Source organism: Bos indicus, chromosome 18, assembly GCF_029378745.1.
Source record: "Bos indicus isolate NIAB-ARS_2022 breed Sahiwal x Tharparkar chromosome 18, NIAB-ARS_B.indTharparkar_mat_pri_1.0, whole genome shotgun sequence".
NCBI classification, from domain to species: Eukaryota; Metazoa; Chordata; class Mammalia; order Artiodactyla; family Bovidae; genus Bos; species Bos indicus.
The window spans coordinates 63,222,465-63,247,113 of record NC_091777.1 but is presented as its reverse complement, the minus strand read 5'-3'; the positions used below and the strand labels follow the sequence as shown (position 1 = coordinate 63,247,113).

At 42.7% G+C, this 24,649-nt stretch overlaps 1 protein-coding gene across 1 annotated transcript; it reads left to right on the top strand.

The window, feature by feature from the left end:
- The first annotated feature begins 2,721 nt into the window (after positions 1-2,721).
- Positions 2,722-14,235, top strand: FCAR (Fc alpha receptor). The gene is made up of 5 exons (XM_070771778.1): positions 2,722-3,430; positions 4,299-4,334; positions 8,390-8,674; positions 10,710-10,997; positions 13,781-14,235. The coding sequence occupies exons 1-5, from the start codon at positions 3,397-3,399 to the stop codon at positions 14,008-14,010; spliced, it is 873 nt and encodes a 290-aa protein (XP_070627879.1). The 5' UTR covers positions 2,722-3,396; the 3' UTR covers positions 14,011-14,235.
- The last annotated feature ends 10,414 nt before the right edge of the window (positions 14,236-24,649 follow it).

Genomic DNA, 24,649 nt, shown 5'->3' with positions numbered 1-24,649 from the left:
CCAAGAGAGAATCATCGTCTAGCCACAGATGTCAGGAGTACTGAGGTTGAGAAGCCCTTGTCTAGGATGTAATGTCTGTGCCTCTCTCAGTATTGTAGAACCAGCTGTTCAGTGTGCCATGACCCCCTGCAACATGGAGCATATTCTGGGATAGGCTCATTTTTTACAATGACAAAGCCATGATTTTTTTGTTTGTTTTTTAAATTTTATTTGTTTGTTTGTTTATTTATTTGACTGCACCAGGTCTTCATTGCTCATGAGGGATCTTAGTTTTGGCATGTGGGATCCAGTTCCCCGACCAGGGATTGAACCTTGGCAACCCCTGCATTGGGAGTGCAGGGTCTTAGTCACTGGGCCACCAGGAAGTCCTCAAAGTCATATTTTATTAGATGAATGGATAGACAGATAGATGTGCATGCATATATATACATATACATATGTTGCTGTTGTTTAGTCACTGAGTTGGACTGTTCAGTTCAGTTGCTCAGTCATGTCTGACTTTTTGCGACCCCACAGACAGCAGCTTGCCGAGCCTCCCTGTCCATCACCAACTCCCAGAGTTTACTCAAAACTCATGTCCATCAAGTTGATGATGCCATCCAACCATCTCATCCTCTGTCCTCCGCTTCTCCTCATACCTTCAATCTTTCCCAGCATCAGGGTCTTCTCAAATCAGTCAGTTCTTCGATGGACTGGTTGGATCTCCTTGCAGTCCAAGGCACTCTCAAGAGTCTTCTCCAATACCACAGTTCAAAAGCATCAATTCTTTGATGCTCAGCTTTCTTTATAGTCAGACTCTCACATCCATACATGACTACTGGAAAAAACCATAGCTTTGACTAGAGTTGGACTGTATATATATAATCATATTTGTGAGAGGAATACATACATGGAAATATACACATACACACATATCATATATAAAATATATATCTTAAGATATATACATCGTAAGTCATACTTCCCTTTATTCTTTGGTATAAATATCAAAATATACCAAGAAAAGCATCTTTAAACACTTCTCAAAACTCTAAGTTTCAACTTGATTTTCAGGCATCCATGCCGGGCTCACTCCCAGGTGAAGAGTACTCTCTAGCACACAACCAGCTTCAGACACATACTCTAATCGGGGATAAATTACCTTCAAAAAATGCAACAGAGGGGACTTCCCTGGTGGTCCAGTGGTGAAGAGTGCCTTCCAATGCCACTGGGCCCCGCACACAACTACTGAGCTGGAGCTTTAGAGCCTGTGAGCCGCAAGAAAAGATTCCATGTGCAGCAACTAAGAAGTGACGCAGCCAAAAAATAAAAATAATTTTTCTTTAAATGCAAGAGAGGAAAGACCCTAACTGGTCAGTCTCTGTCTGTATCTCTGACGTCAGTGCATGGCTCAGTGATAAAGAATCCACCCGCCAAGCAGGAGATGCATATTCAGTCTCCGAGTTGGGAAGATCCCCTGGAGAAGGAAATGGCAACCCACTCCAGCATTCTTGCCTGGAGAATCCCCGTGGACAGAGGAGCCTGGCCAGCTACAGTCCATGGGGTTGCAAAAGAGTCAGACACGACTGAGCAACTAAACAACAGCAATGTATAGCAAGGTGAGAATAATTAACGGTATTGTGTTCTATACTTAAAAGTTGCTGAGAGGAACTTCCCTGATGGTCCAACAAATAGATAAATCTTTTTAAAGTTGCTGAGAGAGTAAATCTTAATGTTCTCACCACACACAAAAAAAATAATATTTTAAAAAACAGAAAAAAGGAAATGGTAATTATGCAAGCTGGCGTATCTATTAGCTAATGCCACAATGAACATCACTGTGCAGCAAGGAAGTGTATCAAGTCAACCTGTTGTGCACCTTAAACTCACATGATGTTATGTCAATGACACCTCAATAAAGTTGAAAACAAAGGGTGATGTCTTGCAATGAAAATGAGATAGCCAGTAGAAAGTTTGATGTGAAATATTTGACTTCTTATACTTGAAGAACTAGTGATAGCCAGGTAGGTGTCTATAGCCAAATTTATCTATCCATCCATCTGTTTATCTGTCTGTCTACCACCTACCTGACTATCTATCTATCTAATCTATACTCTCTATCAATCCATCATCTATTCATAGATTACAGGTTTAGATATAATTATAGGAAGATTATTCTTTAGACATGAATGAAAAAAACATTCCTCTACATGCCACCATTGAGATAATTCCCAACATAAGAGTACACTGCCTGCCTGATCAAGACCAAATGGAAGAACTGCCTTATGATCCAGCAATCCCACTGCTGGGCATACACACTGAGGAAACCAGAAGGGAAAGAGACACGTGTACCCCAATGTTCATCGCAGCACTGTTTATAATAGCCAAGACATGGAAGCAACCTAGATGTCCATCAGCGGATGAATGGATAGGAAAGCTGTGGTACATATACACAATGGAGTATTACTCAGCCATTAAAAAGAATACATTTGAATCAGTTCTAATGAGGTGGATGAAACTGGAGCCTATTGTACAGAGTGAAGTAAGCCAGAAGGAAAAACATAAATACAGTATACTAACGCATATATATGGAATTTAGAAAGATGGTAACAATAACCTGGTGTACGAGACAGCTAAAGAGACACTGATGTATAGAACAGTCTTATGGACTCTGTGGGAGAGGGAGAGGGTGGGAAGATTTGGGAGAATGGCAATGAAACATATAGAATATCATGTGGGAGGCGAGTTGCCAGTCCAGGTTCGATGCATGATGCTGGATGCTTGGGGCTGGTGCACTGGGACGGCCCGGAGGGATGGTATGGGGAGGGAGGAGGGAGGAGGGTTCGGGATGGGGAGCGCATGTATACCTGTGGAGGATTCATTTTGATATTTGGCAAAACTAATACAATTATGTAAAGTTTAAAAATAAAATAAAATTGGAAGAAAAAAAAAAAAAAAAAAGACCAAATGGATATATTTGGTCCATGAATTCCGTGGAGGTTATGTGGATCCATAGCCATCAAAGCCACATGGCTTTGGACTGATGGATCAATGAAGGAAAAGCTCTGTCTGTATGGCACACATCTAATAATTTTCTGTGCCCAGCCCTTCCCCTTGGATGTGGGATCTTGTCTGAAGGAGGATTTGAGCCCCATTCAACACTGGTGGAAGAAAATGCTCACTTCTCATCTGAAACATAAACAGGAAGGTTGATCTCCTCTTAGACTATCTCAGGGCCCCCCCAGAATGAAGTTCTTCGGGAAGGAACCATTCCTCTGGGGCAATAAATGTAGAAATTCTCTGACGAGGACCTCTGAGTTCATACTTCCTGTGGGTCTCACCGTCTCATGAGACTCTGTCATCTGTTGATGTTCACTGTCAAGAGGCTACGTGGGCTGAGGCTGGCCGTGCAGAACCATGGCCCCCAGAGACATCACCCTCTTCTGTCTCGGTGAGTCCCCAAATGCAGGTGGGTTAGAGGGGAAGATGGGGGAATCCAAAATAGTCAAGGTCTCTCTTAACTGGTGACTCAGACAGTAAACAATCTGCCTGCAGTGCAGGAGACCTGGGTTCAATCCTTGGGTTGGGGAGTTCCCCTGGAGAAGGGAATGGCAACCCACTCCAGTATTCTTTCCTGGAGAATTGCATAGACACAGGAGCCTGGTGGGCTACAGTCCATAGGGTGGCAAAGAGTCGGATATTACTGAGCGACTAACATTTTCACTTTCTCTTAACATAAGAACTTAGTGATTTCAGTGACTGCCAAGAAGACTCTGCTCTCCTGAGTGGAGAGATGGTCTTTGCCCAGATATGTGTTTGCCCAAGCCCATGCTGGCTTGTAAGCCCATGCTGGCTCAGTTGTCAAGTTGGCCTTGCCGGGTTTGTTCAGCCCATGCCATGCTGTCTGGCAGTCCACAATGGTTCCAGAGTTCCTGCAGATGAGAGCCTTAGGGGCTGGAATCTGGAAGATAAAACTAAGAGATGAGCCTTTTTTGCTGTTGAAGAGAACAAATGGTACCTGTATGTCTTTATGTTGTTGTTGTTGTTCAGTCGCTCAGTCGTGTCTGACTCTTTGAAACCCATGGACTGCAGCATGCCAGGCTTCCCTGTCCTTCGTTATCTCCCAGAGCTTGCTCAAACTCATGTCCATTGAGTCAGTGATGTCATCCAACCATCTCATACTCTGTTTCCCCCTTCTCCTCTTGCCCTCAATCTTTCCCAACATCAGGGTGTTTTCCAGTGAGAGTATTTCTGTTGAGTAATTTATAATAAAGGTTGGAAATTGATGGGTGGAGTTTTCATGAATGTCTTTCTTCCAGTGCTCTGTCTTGGCCAGAAGATTCAGGCACAGGATGGTAAGTGTTTCTAAGTCTCCTCCAATCCCCTTGCATCCTCACGGCAACTCTGGGATAGAAAAGTCTGAAGCTCAAAGGGATTCCAATGTATTTCCTGTTCTGTTGATCACTGTCTCTGCTGCGTTCCTTTTGCACAACTTCTACCTCACTTTGGAATCTTTGGATCCCTCAAATTCATGCTCAGACCAGGATTTAGCCTTTGCCTCCGGTAGGCTGACTGTCCATCCAAGATGCGTGTTTTACTGAATGTTCACAATGGCAGGGATGAGGAAGTCAGGAACCACCTTCCATTGCCCAACATTCTTCCTACATCAAATGTTCTCACAATCTTAATTCTCCGCAGTCCATCCACATTTCTTCACTTAAAGGGACACTGCCTTAGAGAACTTTATGTAAGTGGCTTCAATTCTCAGAACCAATTTCTTTGTCTATAAAGGTGACTTAGATGGTAAAGAATCTGCCCGCAATACAGGAGACTTGGGTTGGACCCTTGGGTCGGGAAGATCCCCTGGAGAAGGAAATGGCTATCCTTCCAGAATACTGGCTTTCCACTCCAGTATTCTTGACTGGAAAATCCCATGGATAGAGAAGACTGGTGGGCTACAGTCCATGGGGTTGCAAAGAGTCCAATGTGTCTGAGAGGCTAACACTTTCACTTTCAAAAGAGAAATAAAAATAACAATGAAAGCAGATTGGACCATGGGAGGATGGGATCATGTGATACAATTTGGGGGATTAATGGAGATAAGGCATGTGAATTATGTACACGGTAAGTGTTTTACCTGTGATGGGCTTCTCAGGTGGTTCAGCACTAGAGATACCTCTGATGATGATGGTGGTGAACACGAGGAAAAAAAGTCTCTGAAGTCTGTGTATGACCCAGTCTCCACTTTCCTTGATTCATTCAGTCCAGTTCAGTTCAGTTCAATTCAGTCGCTCAGTCGTGTCTGACTCTTTTCGACCCCATGAATGGCAGCATGCCAGGCCTCCCTGTCCATCACCAACTACTGGAGTCCACCCAAACCCACATCCACTGAGTCAGTGATGCCATCCAGCCATCTCATCCTCTGTCGTCCCCTTCTCCTCCTGCCCTCAATCTTTCCCAGCATCAGGGTCTTTTCAAATGAGTCAGCTCTTCGCATCAGGTGGCCAAAGTATTAGAGTTTCAGCTTCAACATCAGTCCCCCTAATGAACACCCAGGACTAATCTCCTTTAGAATGGACTGGTTGGATCTCCTTGCAGTCCAAGGGACTCTCAAGAGTCTTCTCCAGCACCACAGTTCAAAAGCATCCATTCTTCAGTGCTCAGCTTTCTTCACAGTCCAACTCTCACATCCATACATGACCACTGGAAAAACCATAACCTTGACTAGATGGACGTTGGTTGGCAAAGTAATATCTCTGCTTTTTAATATGCTGTCTAGGTTGGTCATAACTTTCCTTCCAAGGAGTAAGCGTCTTTTAATTTCAGGTTTCAGTCACCATCAGAAGTGATTTTGGCTCTCAAAAATATATAGTCAGCCACTGTTTCCACTGTTTTACCATCTATTTGCCATGAAGTGATGGGACCAGATGCCATGATCTTCGTTTTCTGAATGTTGAGCTTTAAGCCAACTTTTTCACTCTCCACTTTCACTTTCATCAAGAGGCTCTTTAGTTCTTCTTCACTTTCTACCATAAGGGTGGTGTCATCTGCATATCTGAGGTTATTGATATTTCTCCCAGCAATCTTGATTCCAGCTTGTGCTTCCTCCAGCCTAGCTTTTCTCATGATGTACTCTGCATATAAGTTAAATAAGCAGGGTGACAATATACAGCCTTGACGAACTCCTTTTCCTATTTGGAACCAGTCTGTTGTTCCATGTCCAGTTCTAACTATTGCTTCCCGACCTGCATACAGGTTTCTCAAGAGGCAGGTCAGGTGGTCTGGTATGCCCATCTCTTTCAGAATTTTCCACAGTTTATTGTGATCCACACAGTTAAAGGCTTTGGCATAGTCAATAAAGCAGAAATAGATGTTTTTCTGGAACTCTCTTGCTTTTTCGATGATCCAGCGTATGTTGGCGATTTGATCCCTTGATTTATTACCTTCTTTTAAAAAGTTATTTATTTGTTTGGCTTCTCTAACTGCTTTAGAAGACAGCTCTCCCTATATGGTGAGGAAAGAGCAGAGAATCTGGGGTAAGATAGTCTTAGTTTCCAAACCAGTTTGGAGCACTCTTCAGTTTGTGGTCTTGAGCAACTGGCATGGTTACTCCAAGCTTCAGCACCCTCACATTAGGGTGAAAAGCAGAACTGCATGTGGATAAGGGTTACCATGGCAACAAAACACCAAGCAAACTGCCTGGCAGACTAGCGGGCACTCTCCAGCACTCTTAGTTGCTCAGTCGTGTCTGACTCTTTGTGACCCCATGGACTGTAGCCCACCAGGCTCCTCTGCCCGTGGGATTTCTCAGGCAAGAATACTGGAGTGGGTTGCCATTTCCTTCTCCAGGGGATCTTCCAGACCCAGGGACTGAACCCAGGTCTCCCATACTACAGGCAGATTCTTTACTGTCTGAGCCATCAGGGAAGAGGGTAGAATTAATGTGTATGGGGTCTGCTTTGAGGGCAATGAAAATGGAATAGACAGAGATGATGATTGCACAAGATTGTGAATGTACTAAATTCCACTGAATTGTATACTTTCAACATGGTTAAGTTTATGTTATATAAATTTAACCTTGATAAATAAATATATATATACATATATATATATATATAAAGGAAGGAATTTTGTTCCTCAAAAAATCTTTCAGTTCCTCAATAACCTAAATGCCCAACCCAGCAATTCCATTTCTATACATGTAACAAGAGAAACCGAAACAAGAGATTCTAACAAGATATTTGTACCTCCATGTTCATAGCAACTTTATTCACAATAGCCAGAAGGTGGAAAAAACTCAAATGTCCATTGACATGAATGTATAAGCAAAATGTAGTCTGTATGTACAGCGGAATATTATTCAGCCATAAAAAGGAAACGTATTCTGATACATGCTACAACATGGATGAATCTTGATGACATTGCACTAAGTAAAAAAACTCCAGACACAGAAAGGCAAATACTGTGTTATTCCACTGATACAAGGTATCTAGAATAGGAAAATTCATGGAGACAGAAAGTCAATTAGAAATGACAAGGGCCTAAAAAGAGAGAGTGAAGAGTTATTGCTTAGTGGTTATAGGGGTTTTGTTTGGAATCCCGAGAAAGTCCTGGAAATAGATGCACAATATGGTGAGTATAGGGCCTTCCCCCATGGCCCGGTGGTTAAGACTTCACTTTCCAATGCAAGGGATACAAGTTGGATCCCTGGTCTGGGAGTTAAGATCCCACATGCCTTGTGACCAAAAAACCAAAACATAAAACAGAAGCCATATTGTAAAAAATTCAATAAAGACTTAAAAAAAAATACTCCACATCTACCTATCCATATCTATACCTATACTGGAGAAGGCAATGGCACCCCACTCCAGTACTCTTGTCTGGAAAATCCCATGGATGGAGGAGCCTGGTGGGCTATAGTCCATGGGGTCGCTGAGAGTTGGACACGACTGAGCGACTTCACTTTCACTTTTCACTCTTATGCATTGGAGAAGGAAATGGCAACCCACTCCGGTGTTCTTGCCTGGAGAATCCCAGGGACAGGGGAGCCTGGTGGGCTGCCGTCTATGGGGTCGCACAGAGTCGGACACGACTGAAGCGACTTAGCAGCAGCAGCAGCATACCTATACCTGTATCTGTCCATCTAGATAGATACATAGATATACACACACATATAGTGAGTGTAATTAAGGCCACTTAGCTGTGTACTTAGAAATGGTTTAAATGATAAATTTAATCTTTATATAACACATTTCATTTTTGGCACAATTAGAAATTACCCCCAAAAAATTTTAAGGAAGGAGCTATAAGTCTGTCACACCCTTCATTTAGTTCTTCCCCCCACAGAAAAAGAAAAAAGTATGGTTTCTGCATGGCAGGCCAACTGAGTATGGGCCCTGTTTCCTTTTAGAGAACTTTCCCATTCCTATCATATCTGCTACGCCCAGTTCTGTGATTCCCTGGAATGGGTCAGTGAAGATCTTGTGCCAGGGAACCCTTGAGTCTTACCTGTACCAACTGGAGATCCTGGAAAACCTCACCTACAAACAGGTGGAGAAGAAGTTGGGATTTCAGGAGGTGGCGGAGTTCATCATTAACCACATGGATACAAACACCACAGGGCGCTATCAGTGCCGATACAGGAGAGAACATCGCTGGTCAGCACCTAGTGAAGCCCTGGAGCTTGTGGTGACAGGTGAGGCTGTGTGCAGGTCTCCGACCCTCCAGTCTTTTTCCTTTCTTAGTTTTTCAGAAATGTTATTTTTAGAACAGTCTCAAATTTCCAGGGAAATTAAGGTGATGCAACAGACAGTGCCCATATACCTCGCACCCCGTTTCCCCTATTCTTAACACTGTTGATCAAAGGCTTATTAATAGGTCTTTTGTTACCCAAACGTTATTGACTGCAGACGTGTCAACACATTTTTAGAGAATGATACAATTAACATCACTGGTGCAAAGTTGTTAGAGGTTAGAATTTATCAAGGATTCACTCCACAACTTATGATTGACATTATCATTTACATTTTGCTCCATTAGGTTTTTGTTCTAACCTTGTGCATATTATAAATGCAAGTTTATTACTGTAGAATTTTCAAAAATGATGCATCGAGAAATTTTGAGTGAAGAATTTTTCAGTGCATTTTTTGCAGTTACTTTCTCTGTTTGTCCGAGCAGCACATATACTAGCATCTCAGAAGATGATAGTTCTTCAGCATAAAGTTCTGATTCAGACAAGGTGAATATTAGATCAGCAAAAAGACCAAAAAAAAAAAAAACCTTAGTGATTGATTCTGATACAGAAAGTGAAAATGAAACCCACAGTGCTGGAGAACTTTACAGGTGTGTCAGGTGTAACTGTTGAATGTAATAACCTGCAAAGTCTTATGAAATAACAGAATTAATTTCTGATCTGCCAAAATAAAAATCGCTGGGTTCCTTTGTCCATGGGTTTTCCCAACCAAGAGTACTGGAGTGGGTTGCCATTTCCTCCTCCAGGGGATCTTCCCAACCCAGGGATCGAACCCTGGTCTCCTTCATTGGCAGATGGATTTCTTACTATCAGAGCCACCAGAGAAAGCTCCTGGGATTCCCTAAGCAGTGAACAATTAAAATATCTTCACTTTCATAAGAAATCCCTTTCAACCACACCTGATTTTATGTAAATAAGGTGACTTTCGGAAAGCACCTAAGGATATGAGCTGGTTTTCAGGAGAACCAACCAAGTAATAGGTGGGTTAGAATACTCAGCCCTGCCCTACCCCTACCTGATCTCCGGGGTAGGCAGAGAGGCAGGAGGTTGAATCCAGCACCAATGGCCAGTGATGAAATAATCAATCAGTCTCACCTAGGAAATAAAGTCCTGTACTCTTCCAGTTCTCCCCTCTGGCTGTTCCTGACACATGCTTTCATAAGCCAGTAATCTAGTAAGCAAGCTGGCTCCCTGAGTTCTGTCTGCCAGTCTAACAAATGAATTGAACACAGGAACTGCGACCCAACAACTTCCGACTTATTGCCACTCAGTCAGAAGCACAGGTGACAGCCTGGACTTCTGATGGGCTCTGAAGTGGGAGGGACTTCTAGGACTGAGCTGTTAACCCAGAGCCCCAAACCGCAGGATCTGACGTTACTGCCAGGTAGAAAGTGTCAGAATTGAGGTGACGTGTGGGACACCCAGCTGGTGTCTCAGAATTGCTCAGCGGTCTAGGGAGGAAACCCACAGGTTGGAACTGGGAACAGAACCATGTGGCCCATCTGGCTTTAGAGACTATATCACTGTCGCTGGAAGATAGCTGCTCATCTGCTTGTTCACTCAGCTCCATCTACAAGAATTTGGGACAGAGGACAGGTCCTGCAGGGGGCTCCCCAGATGGCTCAGTGGTAAATAATCTGCCTGCAATGCAGGAGACCCAGGAGATGAGGGTTCGATCCCTGGGTCGGGGAAAACCCCTGGAGGAAGGCATGGCAATCCACTCTGGTGTTGTTGCCTGGATAGTCCCATGGACAGAGGAGCCTGGGGGGCTACAGTCCTTAGGGTCACAAAGAGTTGGACATGACTGAGCACATGCACACGGGTCCTGTAGTGGTGAAATGGAATGTTACCACCTCCCGTTCCTTTGCATCAGGAAAACATGAGCTTCTGCTCTTCTCTTACCATGGACCCAAAATGAGTGGCGGGGAAACAGGGAAAGACAGAAATCTCGCCAACAATTCACTCTCTTCTCTTCCAGGCTTGTATGACAAACCCTTTCTCTCCACTGATGGGGGCCACGTGGTGATGCCAGGGGAGAATATTTCCTTCCAGTGCAGTTCAGCATACATATCGTTTGACAGATTTTCACTGAGCAGGCCGGGAGGGGCCACCCTGTCACGGCACCGAGATGCGAGACTCCAGGGGGACTTCACTCTGGGTCCTGTGAACCTCAGCTTCTCAGGAGTCTACAGGTGCTATGGCTGGCACAGTGGCCACCCCTATGTATGGTCAGCCCCCAGCAATGCCCTGGAGCTGGTGGTCACAGGTAAGGGCAGCCCACCCCACCCCACCCCCCACTGCCAGAGACTTCTGTCCTCCTCCTCGAGGCTCTAGCCAGCTGTCCAGGGCCTTGGCATCAGGTAGGAGAACAGAGGCACTGAGAAAGAAGAATGGGGCAGGAGAGACTCGTGGCTCAGAGGACAACAGAGAAGACCTTCTCACCTATGTGACATGTGACTTTCACAGCGTGTCCCCGAGCTCTCCAGTGTCCTTAAAGATACATGGCCTGTTAAGAAAGGAGAGGCCCGCATTCAGAATCATCTTTAGGGGTGTCGTTGAGTCAGCAGATACCAGACACAACCTATGATGAACTCACTTTCTTTCATCACATGCTTAGTCGTAATGGGGAATCCTGACATTAACCTCTAATATAGAAGCCACTCAGAGAGGTTGACTGGTAACTTAATCACTCATCAGGAAGACTCTAAAAAACTCTATCAAGAGCTTCATTTAGGGAAACTCACTGGCACTCCAGGGATTAAGACTCGGGGCTTTGGGACCTCCTTGGTAGTCTGGTGGCTAAGACTCCGAGCTCCCAATGCAGGGGCCCTGGGTTCAATTCCTGATCAGGGAACTAGATTCCATGTGCTGCAACTGAAGATCTCACATGCTACAACTATAGACCCAGTACAGCCAAATAAATAAGCAAATATTTAAGAAAAAAAGGGGAGGGACACTTCCCTGCTGGCTCAGTGGTAAAATATCTGCCTAGCAATACAGGAGATATGGGTTTCATCCCTGATCTGGGAAGATCCCACATGCCTCGAAGCAACAAAGAGCCTGTGCCAGAATTACTGAGCCTGTGCTCCACAATGAGAGAAGCCACCATAATGAGAAGCCCGAGAACCATAGCTAGAGAGTAGACCCCACTCACCCCAACAAGAAAAAGCCCAAGCAGCAAGAAAGACCCAACATAGCCAAAAATAAATAAATAAATAAAATTGTGTGTGTATATATATATAAAGACTCAAGGCTTTCATTACTGTGGACCTTGGTTTCATCCCAGGTTGGGGAACTAAGATCCCATAAGCCACATTGAGGTGTAACAAAAAAATTCAAAAACAGCTTCATTTTTATATTGTTTGCATGCATCACTCTGCCCAGAGGGAGCAAACATGAGTTATAGCAGAGGAAATCAACTGCTAGTGACTGAGTGGGATGACCACATTTGTCTCTCACATTTGTCTCGTCCAGTCATTCTACAAGCTAAGTGAATGTAGAAGTCATAGCCTTATAAGCTCCTGTGGCCAAATGGTCTTTTCAACTAATGATACAGGGTCAACTGGGCACCTGTGGAGGAGGGCTGAATTTATTAGCGTTTTCCTTTAATGTAGACAGTCACTGTATCTGGTTTTAGAAATCACCTCCTATCCCAATGTCAGGATGACCCTTTCTTATATTATGTCTCCAGACTTGAAATATTTTGCACTTTGCAATTAGGAATTCATGGTGAATTCCAGGGATTCCCTGGTAGCTCAGTTGATAAAGAATCTACCTGCACATGTTGATGTATGGCAAAACCAGTACAATATTGTAAAGTAATTAGCCTCCAATTAAAATAAATAAATTTATATTAAAAAAAAAAAAGAATCCACCTGCAATGCAGGAGACCCCAGTTTGATTCCTGGGTCAGGAAGATCCCCTGGAGAAGTGATAGGCTACCCACTCCAGTATTCTTGGGCTTCCCTGGTGGCTCAGATGGTAAAGAATCCATTTGCCCAAATCCACTTGGAACTGATTTCTATGTTTTAACAGAAGAGAGTTACTAGGATTTCTGAGCATTGTAATTTCACAATATTTTATTATATCCTTGAGCCCATGAGGTCCATAAAACAAGTGGATAAATTTTTTAAGGGTACAATGAATAGAAATAACTAGTGAAAGGCCACACACCAGTGAACCAAGGTCACAGTTAGCTTCCCTAAGTTTTTTGTGTTTTTATCACACCACATGGCATTCAGAGATCCTAGTTCCCTGACCAGGATTGAACCCATGTCTGCTGCAGTAGAAGTGCTCAGTCATAATCTCTGGACTGCCAGGAAAGCCCCAAATTTTCCCTAGGTTTGTCTAAACTTTTTTTTTCCTACTTGCTTCCCAGATACCAATCATTGTATGAGAAAGGAACACATATGGTTCCGTGGGGTGAGACTATGTAGAGGAGAGAGTTTGGGGCTCTGGATCTATGAAGATGTTTCGAGGATATGATTAAATATTCAGTGAAACTGCCACGTGGGGAGGGGATGACGAGCAAACAGAACATCCTCATAACCACCTCCTCCCCCATTTACAAGATACCTCTGGGGACTCAGCTGGTACAAGATACCAGCTTTGGACTCAGGTTTAAAGTGATGTATAGAGACTCACAAACAGTGGTAACCAGCTTAGCAGTGCCATGTGGTGCCTGCGTGCTTAGTCGTGTCCAACTCTTTGCAACCCCATGAACTATAGCCCACCAGGCTCCTCTGTTCACGGGGTTTTCCAGGCAAGAATACTAGAGTGGGTTGCCATTTCCTTCTCCAGGGATCTTCCTGACCCAGGGATCAACCCCGCATCTCCTGTGTCTCCTGCATTGCAGGTGGATTCTTTACCCACTGAGCCATCAGGGAAGCCTGAGATGAAGTATGGCGCTCACGAATGCATGCGTTGCCTGAGGAGGGGGTCCCAGCGAACCCACAAACTAGGGAAATGAGCTCCCTTCCCGGGGCTCTTGGTCGGGAGGGAATGAAATGTGACCAGCAATCATTCATTTCCTTCTAATGACATCTCTAGATACCACTAGCCAAGATCACACGACAGAGAACTGGGTTCGGATGGGCGTGGCGGGGCTGGTCCTACTGGCCCTCTTGGCCATCCTGGCTGAAAATCGACTGGGCCCTCAGCTTCCACACCAGGAAGACCAGCAAGATCTGCCTGACCTGAGCTGGAGTTGGCAGAGAAGTCAGACAGAACGGACCTTTGGACTAACTCCTAAGGACCACCAGGGAGACTCCTGGAGCTGATGCTTCTTAAAAGAGCCAGCATCTGTGGAGTCCTATGCAGCTGCTTGGAGAGCACAAGGGAGACGGAGGTATTAAGAAGCTTGGATCCCCTTTCAAACCAATCAAATGGTATTTTCTTATATGCATCTGATATATTTGCATTCCACCTTTCTAGACATAGTTGAGAACATTCTCAGTATCATCTTGGCTGAACTCATTTCCTGTGATAAAAAATAATGAAAAGTATTCTCAGTTCTCCTTGCTGTTTTTCACCCTCCCTCTATAGACTTTTGGGCTTCCCACGTGGCTCGGTGGGTAAGCAATCCACCTGCCAATGCGGGAGACGAAGGTTCCACCCCTGGGTCAGGAAGATCTCCTGGAGGAAGGCATGGAAACCCATCCCAGGATTCTTGCCCAGGAAATCCCAAGGACAGAGGAGCCTGGAGGGCTGCAGTCTGTGGGGTCGCAAAAACTCAGACACGACTTGGCACACACACACACACACACTGTAACCCTATGAATTTGAATTTAATCAATTCTAATTCAGTCAATCCTATGATAACCAATTATATCACATGAGCAAGCAGAGGTTCAGAAATCATATAATTTGAATAATGATAAAATGTGTGGATACAGAGTTTCTGTTTGGGAAGATGAAAAAGTCCTGGAGATAGATGGTCATGTTGGTTGCATGATGATATGAATGTCCAGAACGCCACTGAAATGTATACTTTAAAATGGCTAAAATGAAACTCTATGCTCATTAAATAGCAACTCTCCTTTGGAGGTATAGAGTTTCAGTTTTACAAGATGAGAAAGTTCTATAAATTTGCTTCACAACAATGGAAATGTACTTCACACAACTGAACTGTACACTTAAAAATGGTTAAGACATTATATTTCATGTATGTGGGGGGGTGGTTATCATAATAATGAAAAAACTTTTAAAAAATGGTTAAAATGGTACATTTTGGGTCATGTACATCTTACCACAATTTTTTAAAAGTTCTTTGTGGTCTATAGAAACTGAAAGTAGGTTAGTGGTTTCCCAATACTGGGAGAGAGGCGGGGTATTGTACAGTGAGTGATAGTGGGTAATAGGGTTTTTTGGGGGGTTGGGGGTTTTTTAAGTTCTGAAATTAGATTGTGGTGATGGTTGAGTGACTGTGGAGATATAATTAAAAACATAGAATTATACACTTTAGATGGTAAATGTATGAGTATGTCAATTATATCTCAATACAGTTGGGATTTTTCAAGCATTGAGAAGGATTAGAGGGGTCCTAAGTTCGTGGAGGAATAAGATGGAGAGACCACTTTCTCCCCCACAAATTCATGGAAAGAAATTCTACAAAACAACTTCTGAACACTGGCAGAGGACATCAGCCACCCAGAAAGGCAGCCCATTGTTTTTGAAAGGAGATAGGCCAAAAAAAAAAAAGACAAAGAGAGAGACAAAACAGTTAGGGACAGAGACCCATCCCGGGAAGGGAGTCTTAGGAGAAGTTTCCAAACACCAGGAAACCCTCTCACTGCCAGGTCTGTGGGGAGTTTTGGAATCTCAGAGGGCAACATAACCAGCAGGAAAAAATAAATAAAACCCACAGATGATGTGCCTAATGGCAACTCCCAGCAGAAAAGTAGCCCAGACACCCTCGTCTGCCACCAGCAAGCAGGGGCTGGACAGGGAGGCGTGGGCTGCATTTTTTAGGGTAAGGACTGGGCCTGAATGCCCAGAGGGAAATCTGAGGGAGCTAATGTGAGATAGCAACACAAACTGTGTGGTAGCCAGAGAGAGAGAGAACTATCCCGTGAAAAGCCCTAACCTAGGAGAAGGCAATGGCAACCCACTCCAGTACTCTTGCCTGGAAAATCCCATGGACAGAGGAGCCTGGTAGGCTGCAGTCCATGGGGTCATTAAGAGTCGGACACGACTGAGCAACTTCACTTTCACTTTTCACTTTCATGCATTGGAGAAGGAAATGGCAACCCACTCCAGTGTTCTTGCCTGGAGAATCCCAGAGACGGAGGAGCCTGGTGGGCTGCCGTCTATGGGGTCGCACAGAGCTGGACACGACTGAAGCGACTTAGCAGCAGCAGCAGCAGCAGGGCACTGCTGGCCTGCTCTCAGAACAAAGGACTGAGCGAATACCAGAGGAGAGCTAGCCTGCTGCGGACCGGCCCATCCCCCGCCAGAGGCAGGGAGGGAGGCGGGGGGGGCACCCAGAGCCGGAAAGGGGCAATCTTGGCCCCAGAGATGGCATCCTCTACCAAACTGTGAGAAAGCTCCCAGTTGCTAACCAAAACCTGGGATTCTGGACGGTTGACATGTGCCGGCAGGGTCGCAGCCAGAGATAAGCTCCCCAGAAGAGACACACAGCACACCTGAGAAGGCGCGCCCACTGCGCACCCAGAAAACCAAGCAGCTGGGATGGGGTAGGCGATAAAATGCATCCCCCACCTGAAGAGACTGCGCTTGCCAAGCACCTGGTTGCCTGAGCTGCTCGGACCTGGGAACGGCACAAAACACAGGCCCAGCAGAGTCTGCGCCTTTGTGAAGTACCCAAGAACCTGAACCTGAGCGGCTTAGACCTGGGAAGTGCACGCAACCCAAGGTCCACCTCAGAAAGTTCCCTTGCAGAGCAACCTGGAGACTGAGCAGTGTAGACTGGGAAAGCATACACGCCATGAGCGGGGCAAACCCAGTGTGGCCCAGACACTGCGAGCACTCCCCATACACGCCAGTGATATTTGTTTGCAGTGTTCCTCCCTCCCCACAGCACACCTGAACAAATGAGCCTAAATAAGTGACCACCTTTGCCCCTTTGTGTCAGGGCAGAAATTAGACATTGAAGAGACCTGAAAACAGAAGAAGCCAAAATAAACAGAGGGAACTGCTTTGGAAGTGACAGGTGCAACAGATTAAAACCCTGTAGTTACAACCAAATACATTGAAAGGGGCCTATAAATCTTGAGAAGTTAAAGATGGAACAATGAACTATCTGAAACTGAACTGTCCCCATACTGCCCACAACAGCTCCAGAGAAATTCTTAGATATACTTTTACTATTAACATTTTTTTTATTTAAATTTTTTTCTTATTTTTAAGTCCTCAATTAATCCTTTAATTTTCATTTTTACAACCTACAAACTCCAGTACTTTGGCCACCTCATGTGAAGAGTTAACTCATTGGAAAAGACTCTGATCCTGGGAGGGATTGGGGGCAGGAGGAGAAGGGGACAACAGAGGATGAGATGGCTGGATGGCATCACTGACTCGATGGACGTGAGTCTGGGTGAACTCCAGGAGTTGGTGATGGACAGGGAGGCCTGGCATGCTGTGATTCACGGGGTCTCAAAGAGTCGGACACAACTGAGTGACTGAACTGAACTGAACTGAACTACTACCTTGCAAAAAAAAAAAAAACTATTTTTAAAGCAAACTTCATATATATTTTTTATAATTTTGTGATTTTATTTTGTTTTTTTAATAGTGTATTTTTGAGAGTCTAACCTCTACTCTAGATTTTTAACCTTTGCTTTTTGGTATTTGTTATCAATTTTGTACCTTTAAGAATCCAATCTTCAGTACCCATTTTTACTTAGGAGTGTGATTACTGGCTTGATTACTCTCTCCCCCTTCTGATTTTCCTTTTTCTCCCCCAGGTCACCTCTATCTCCTCCCTCCCCCTTCTCTTCTCTACCGAACTCTGTGAATCTCTTTGTGTGTTCCAGGCTGTGGAGAACACTTAGGGAACTGATTACTGGCTAGATCTCTCTCTCTCTCCTTTTGATTCCCCCTTTTCTCCTCCTGGTCACCTCTATCTCCTTCCCTCTTTTCCTCTCTATGTAACTCCATGAACCTCTCTGAGGGTTCCAGACTGTGGAGAGCACATAGGGAATTGATTACTGGCTAGATTGCTCTCCCACGTTTTTGATTCCCCCTCTTCTCCTCCTGGTCACCTCTATCTCCCTACTCCCTCTTCTCTTCTCCATGTAACTCTATGAGCCTCTCTGGGTGTCCCTAACTGTGGAGAATCTTTTCACCATTAACCTAGATGTTTTATCATCAGTGCTGTATGGATGAAGAAGTCTTGAGGCTACTGTAAGAATAAGACTGAAAACCAGAAGCAGGAGGCTTAAGTCCAAAGCCTGAGAACACCAGAGAACTCCTGACTCCATGGAACATTAATTGATAAGAACTCATCCAAAAGCCTCCATACCTACTGAAACCAAGCACCAACAAGAGCCAACAAGTTCCAGAGCAAGACATATCATGCAAATTCTCCACCAATGCAGAAACATAGCCCTGAGCTTCAATATACAGGCTGCCCAAAGTCACACCAAACCCATAGACATCTCATAGTGGCTGTACTAGTTTGCATTCCCACCAACAGTGTAAGAGGGTTCCCTTTTCTCCCTGGGGCAATGCTCTCTCTCCAGCATTTATTGCTTGTAGACTTTTGGATCGCAGCCATTCTGACTGGCGTGAAATAGTACCTCATAGAGGTTTTGATTTGCATTTCTCTGATAATGAGTGATGTTGAGCATCTTTTCATGTGTTTGTTAGCCATCTGTATGTCTTCTTTGGAGAAATGTCTATTTAGTTCTTTGGCCCATTTTTTGATTGGGTCATTTATTTTTCTGGAGTTGAGCTGTAGGAGTTGCTTGTATATTTTTGAGATTAGTTGTTTGTCAGTTGCTTCATTTGATATTATTTTCTCTCATTCTGAAGGCTGCCTTTTCACCTTGCTAATAGTTTCCTTTGTTGTGCAGAAGCTTTCAAGTTTAATTAGGTCCCATTTGTTTATTTTTGCTTTTATTTCCCATACTCTAGGAGGTGGGTCATAGAGGATCCTGCTGTGATGTATGTCGGAGATTGTTTTGCCTATGTTCTCCTCTAGGAGTTTTATAGTTTCTGGTCTTATGTTTAGATCTTTAATCCATTTTGAGTTTATTTTTGTGTATGGTGTTAAAAAGTGTTCTAGTTTCATTCTTTCACAAGTGGTTGACCAGTTTTCCCAACACCACTTGTTAAAGAGATTGTCTTTAATCCATTGTATATTCTTGCCTCCTTTGTCAAAGATAAGGTGTCCATATGTGTGTGGATTTATCTCTGGGCTTTCTATTTTGTTCCACTGATCTATATTTCTGTCTTTGTGCCAGTACCATACTGTCTTGATGACTGTGGCTTTGTAGTAGAGCCTGAAGTCAGGTAGGTTGATTCCTCCAGTTCCATTCTTCTTTCTTAAGATAGCTTTGGCTATTCGAAGTTTTTTGTATTTCCATACAAATTGTAAGATTATTTGTTCTAGCTCTGTGAAGAATACCGTTGGTAGCTTGATAGGGATTGCATTGAATCTATAAATTGCTTCGGGTAGTATACTCATTTTCACTATATTGATTCTTCCAATCCATGAACATGGTATAGTTCTCCATCTATTAGTGTCCTCTTTGATTTCTTTCACCAGTGTTTTATAGTTTTCTATATATAGGTCTTTAGTTTCTTTAGGTAGATATATTCCTAAGTATTTTATTCTTTCCATTGCAATCGTGAATGGAATTGTTTCCCCCACTGCTGGGCATACACACTGAGGAAACCAGAAGGGAAAGAGACACGTGTACCCCAATGTTCATCGCAGCACTGTTTATAATAGCCAGGACATGGAAGCAACCTACATGTCCATCAGCAGATGAATAGGTAAGAAAGCTGTGGTACATATACACAATGGAGTATTACTCAGCCATTAAAAAGAATACATTTGAAGCAGTTCTAATGAGGTGGATGAAACTGGAGCCTATTATACAGAGTGAAGTAAGCCAGAAAGAAAAACACCAATACAGTATACTAACGCATATATATGGAATTTAGAAAGATGGCAACAATAACCCTGTGTACGAGGCAGCAAAAGAGACACTGATGTATAGATCAGTCTTATGGACTCTGTGGGAGAGGGAGAGGGTGGGAAGATTTGGGAGAATGGCATAGAAACATGTATAATATCATGTATGAAATGAGTCGCCAGTCCAGGTTCAATACACGATACTGGATGCTTGGGGCTGGTGCACTGGGATGACCCAGAGGGAGGGTATGGGGAGGGAGGAGGGAGGAGGGTTCAGGATGGGGAACACAGGTATACCTGTGGCGGATTCATTTCAATATTTGGCAAAACTAATACAATATTGTAAAGTTTAAAAATAAAATAAAATTTTTTTAAAAAAAATTTAAAAAAAAATAAATGAAGCAGACAGGAAAAAAGAAAAAAGAATTAAAAGAAATGAGGACAACCTCAGAGACCTCTGGGACAACATTTGAATCATAGGAGTCCCAGAAGAAGAAGACAAAAAGAAAGGCCATGAGAAAATACTTGAGGAGATAATAGTTGAAAACTTCCTTAAAATGGGGAAGGAAATAGTCACCCAAGTCCAAGAAACCCAGAGAGTCCCAAACAGGATAAACCCAAGGCAAAACACCTCAAGACACATATTAATCAAATTAACAAAGATCAAACACAAAGAACAAATATTAAAAGCATCAAGGGAAAAACAACAAATAACATACAAGGGGATTCCCATAAGGATAACAGCTCATCTTTCAATAGAAACTCTTCAGGCCAGAGGGAATGGCAGGACATATTTAAAGTGATGAAAGAGAAAAACCTACAACCCAGACGACTGTACCCAGCAAGAATCTCTTTCAAATATGAGGTTCGATGCAGGATACAGGATGCTTGGGACTGGTGCACTGGGATGACCCAGAGGAATGGTACAGGGAGGGATGTGGGAGGGGGGTTCAGGATGGGGAACACGTGTACACCCATGGTGGATTCATGTTGATGTATGGCAAAACCAATACAATATTATAAAGTAAAAAATAATAATACTAATAAATAAATGATAAATGGTTAAAAAAAATATGATGGAGAAATCAAAAGCTTTACAGACAAGCAAACGCTGAGAGAATTCAGCACCACCAAACCAGCTTGTCAACAAATGCTAAAGGATGTTCTCTAGACAGAAAACACAGAAAGGGTGTATAAATTCGAACCCAAAACAACAAAGTAAATGGCAACGGGATCATACTTACCAATAATTACCTTAAATGTAATGGGTTGTATGCCCCAACCAAAAGACAAAAGACTGGCTGAATGGATACAAAAATAAGACCCTTATATATGCTGTCTACAGAGACCAACCTCAAACCAAGGGACACATACAGACTGAATGTGAAGGGCTGGAGAAAGATATTTCACACAAATGGAGACCAAAATAAAGCAAGAGTAGCAATACTCATATCAGATAAAATAGACTTTAAAGTAAAGGCTATGAAAAGAGACAAAGAAGGACACTACATAATGATCCAAGGATCAATCCAAGAAGAAGATATAACAATTATAAATATATATGCACCCAACATAAGAGCACCACAATATGTAAGGCAAATGCTAACAAGTACACAAGGGGAAATTCACAATAACACAATAACAGTGAGAGACTTTAATACCTCACTCACACCTATGGATAGAGCAACTAAATGGAAAATTAACAAGGAAACACAAACTTTAGATGATACAATGGACCAGTTAGACCTAACTGATACCTATAGGGCATTTCACCCCAAAACAATGAATTTCACCTTTTTCTCAAGTGCACATGGAACCTTCTCCAGGATAGATCACATCCTGGGCCGTAAGTCTAATCTTGGTAAATTCAAAAAGTTGAAATCATTCCAAACATCTTTTCTGACCACAATGCAGTAAGATTAGATGTCAATTACAGGGGAAAAAAACTATTAAAAATTCCAACATATGGAGGCTATATAACACACTTCTGAGTAAACAAAAAATCACAGGAGAAATCAAAATATGTATAGAAATGAGTGAAAACACAACAACCCAAAACCTATGGGACACTGGAAAAGCAGTGCTAAGGGGAAGGTTCATAGCAATACAGGCTTACCTCAAGAAACAAGAAAAAAGTCATATAAATAACCAAACTCTACACCTAAAGCAACTAGAAAAGGAAGAAATAACGAACCCCAGGGTTAGTAGAAGCAAAGAAATCTTAATAATTAGGGCAGAAATAAATGCAAAAGAAACAAAATGATACATGCATCCCAATGTTCATAGCCGCACTACTTACAACAACCAGGACATAGAAGCAACCCAAGTGCGCATCAAAAGATGATTGGATTAAGAAGATGGGGTATATACACGTACAATGGAATACTTCAGTTCAGTTCAGTCGCTCAGTCATGTCCAACTCTTTGCAACCCCATGAATTGCAGCACGCCAGGCCTCCCTGTCCATCACCAACTACCGGAGTTCACTCAAACTCATGTCCATCGAGTCAGTGATGCCATCCAGCCATCTCATCCTCTGTCATCCCCTTCTCTTCCTTCCTCCAATCCCTCCCAGCATCAGAGTCTTTTCCAATGAGTCAACTCTTTGCATGAGGTGGCCAAAGTACTGGAGTTTCAGCTTTACAATCATTCCTTCCAAAGAACACCCAGGACTGATCTCCTTTAGAATGGACTGGTTGGATCTCCTTGCAGTACAAGGGACTCTCAAGAGTCTTCTCCAGCACCATAGTTCAAAAGCATCAATTCTTCCGTGCTCAGCTTTCTTCACAGTCCAACTCTCACATCCATACATGACTACTGGAAAAACCATAGCCTTGACTAGACAGACCTTTGTTGGCATAGTAATGTCTCTGCTTTTCAATATGCTATCTAGCTTGGTCATAACTTTCCTTCCAAGGAGTAAGCGTCTTTTAATTTCATGGCTACAATCACCATCTGCAGTGATTTTGGAGCCCAAAAAAATAAAGTCTGACACTGTTTCCACTGTTTCCCCATCTATTTCCCATGAAGTGATGGGACCAGATGCCATGATCTTCGTTTTCTGAATGTTGAGCTTTAACACAACTTTTTCACTTTCCTCTTTCTCTTTCATCAAGAGGCTTTTGAGTTCCTTTTCAGTTTCTGCCATAAGGGTGGTGTCATCTGCATATCTGAGGTTATTGATATTTCTCCCAGCAATCTTGATTCCAGCTTGTGCTTCTTCCAGCCCAGCATTTCTCATGATGTACTCTGCATATAAGTTAAATAAGCAGGGTGACAATATACAGCCTTGACGTACTCCTTTTCCTATTTGGAACCAGTCTGTTGTTCCATGTCCAGTTCTAACTGTTGCTTCCTGACCTGCATATAGGTTTCTCAAGAGGTAGGTCAGGTAGTCTGGTATTTCCATCTCTTTTAGAATTTTCCACAGTTTATCGTGATCCACACAGTCAAAGGCTTTGGCATAGTCAATAAAGCAGAAATAGATGTTTTTCTGGAACTCTCTTGCATTTTTGATGATCCAGCGGATGTTGGCAATTTGATCTCTGGTTCCTCTGCCTTTTCTAAAACCAGCTTGAACATCTCTACTCAGCCATAAAAAGGAATGAAATTCTGCCTTGTGCAGCGGTATAGATGGACCTCAAGGGCATTATGCTTCGTAAGATCAGTCAGACAGAGAAAGATAAACACTGTATGACATCACTTATATGTAGACTAAAAAATAATATAAATGAATGTATAAGCGAAACAGAAGCAGACTCACAGATAATAGAAAATAAACTTGTGGTTTCCAAATGGGAGAGGAAAGTGGGTAGTCACAAATTAGGGATATGGGAGTAAGGGATACAAACTAATCCCTAATTTGTGACTACCCACTTTCCTCTCCCATTTGGAAACCACAAGTTTATTTTCTATTATCTGTGAGTCTGCTTCTGTTTTGCTTATACATTCATTTATATTATTTTTTAGTCTACATATCAGTGATGTCATACAGTGTTTATCTTTCTCATTTGGCAAAACTAATACAATATTGTTAAGTTTAAAAATAAAATTTAAAAAATAAATAAATAAAACAAATACAAATTAGAAACTATTGTATATAGGGTGGATAAACAACAAGGTCCTATTGTATAGTACAGGGAAAATATATTCAATATCCTGTAATAAACCATAATGGAAAATAATATTAAAAAGAGAATAGACTATATAGCACAGGGAATTATGGTCATTATCTTGTAATAAATTATTATGGACTATAATCACTGCTATATGCCTGAAACTAATAGAATATTGCAAATCCACTATGCTGCTGCTGCTAAGTCGCTTCAATCGTGTCTGACTCTGTGACCCCATAGACAGCAGCCCACTAGACTCCTCTGTCCCTGGGATTCTCCAGGCAAGAATACTGGAGTGGGTTGCCATTTCCTTCACTATACTTCAATTAAATAACTTATTTATTTAAAAATTATTTAGACCCTTAAAAAAAGAACAATGGACACATTTTGCATTTAAAATATATTAATGTACTTAATATTTTAATATTCTGCTTTATAGAAGGCTAAAGGAATGTCATTATGTAAAAAATATATTTTTGCTTAAAATAGTATTTTATTAAAACATTGTAATAAACCTGAAGAAGACAGTTTTATCATTTTATTCTTTTTTTTTTTTTAGTTTTTTTTAATTTGTTACAATATTGCTTCTGTTCCATATTTTGGTTTTTTGACCATGTGGCATGTGGCATGGATCATAGCTCCCTGACCAGGGATGGAATCCACATCCTCCATGTCAGAATGTGATGTCCCAACCACTGAGCCA

Excerpts from the sequence above, each read along its gene's own strand:
- FCAR (XM_070771778.1), top strand. The coding sequence starts at position 3,397 with ATGGCCCCCAGAGACATCACCCTCTTCTGTCTCG. Across the intron at positions 4,335-8,389 it reads GAAGATTCAGGCACAGGATG|AGAACTTTCCCATTCCTATC; the intron begins GTAAGTGTTTCT and ends GTTTCCTTTTAG. Across the intron at positions 8,675-10,709 it reads CCTGGAGCTTGTGGTGACAG|GCTTGTATGACAAACCCTTT; the intron begins GTGAGGCTGTGT and ends CTTCTCTTCCAG.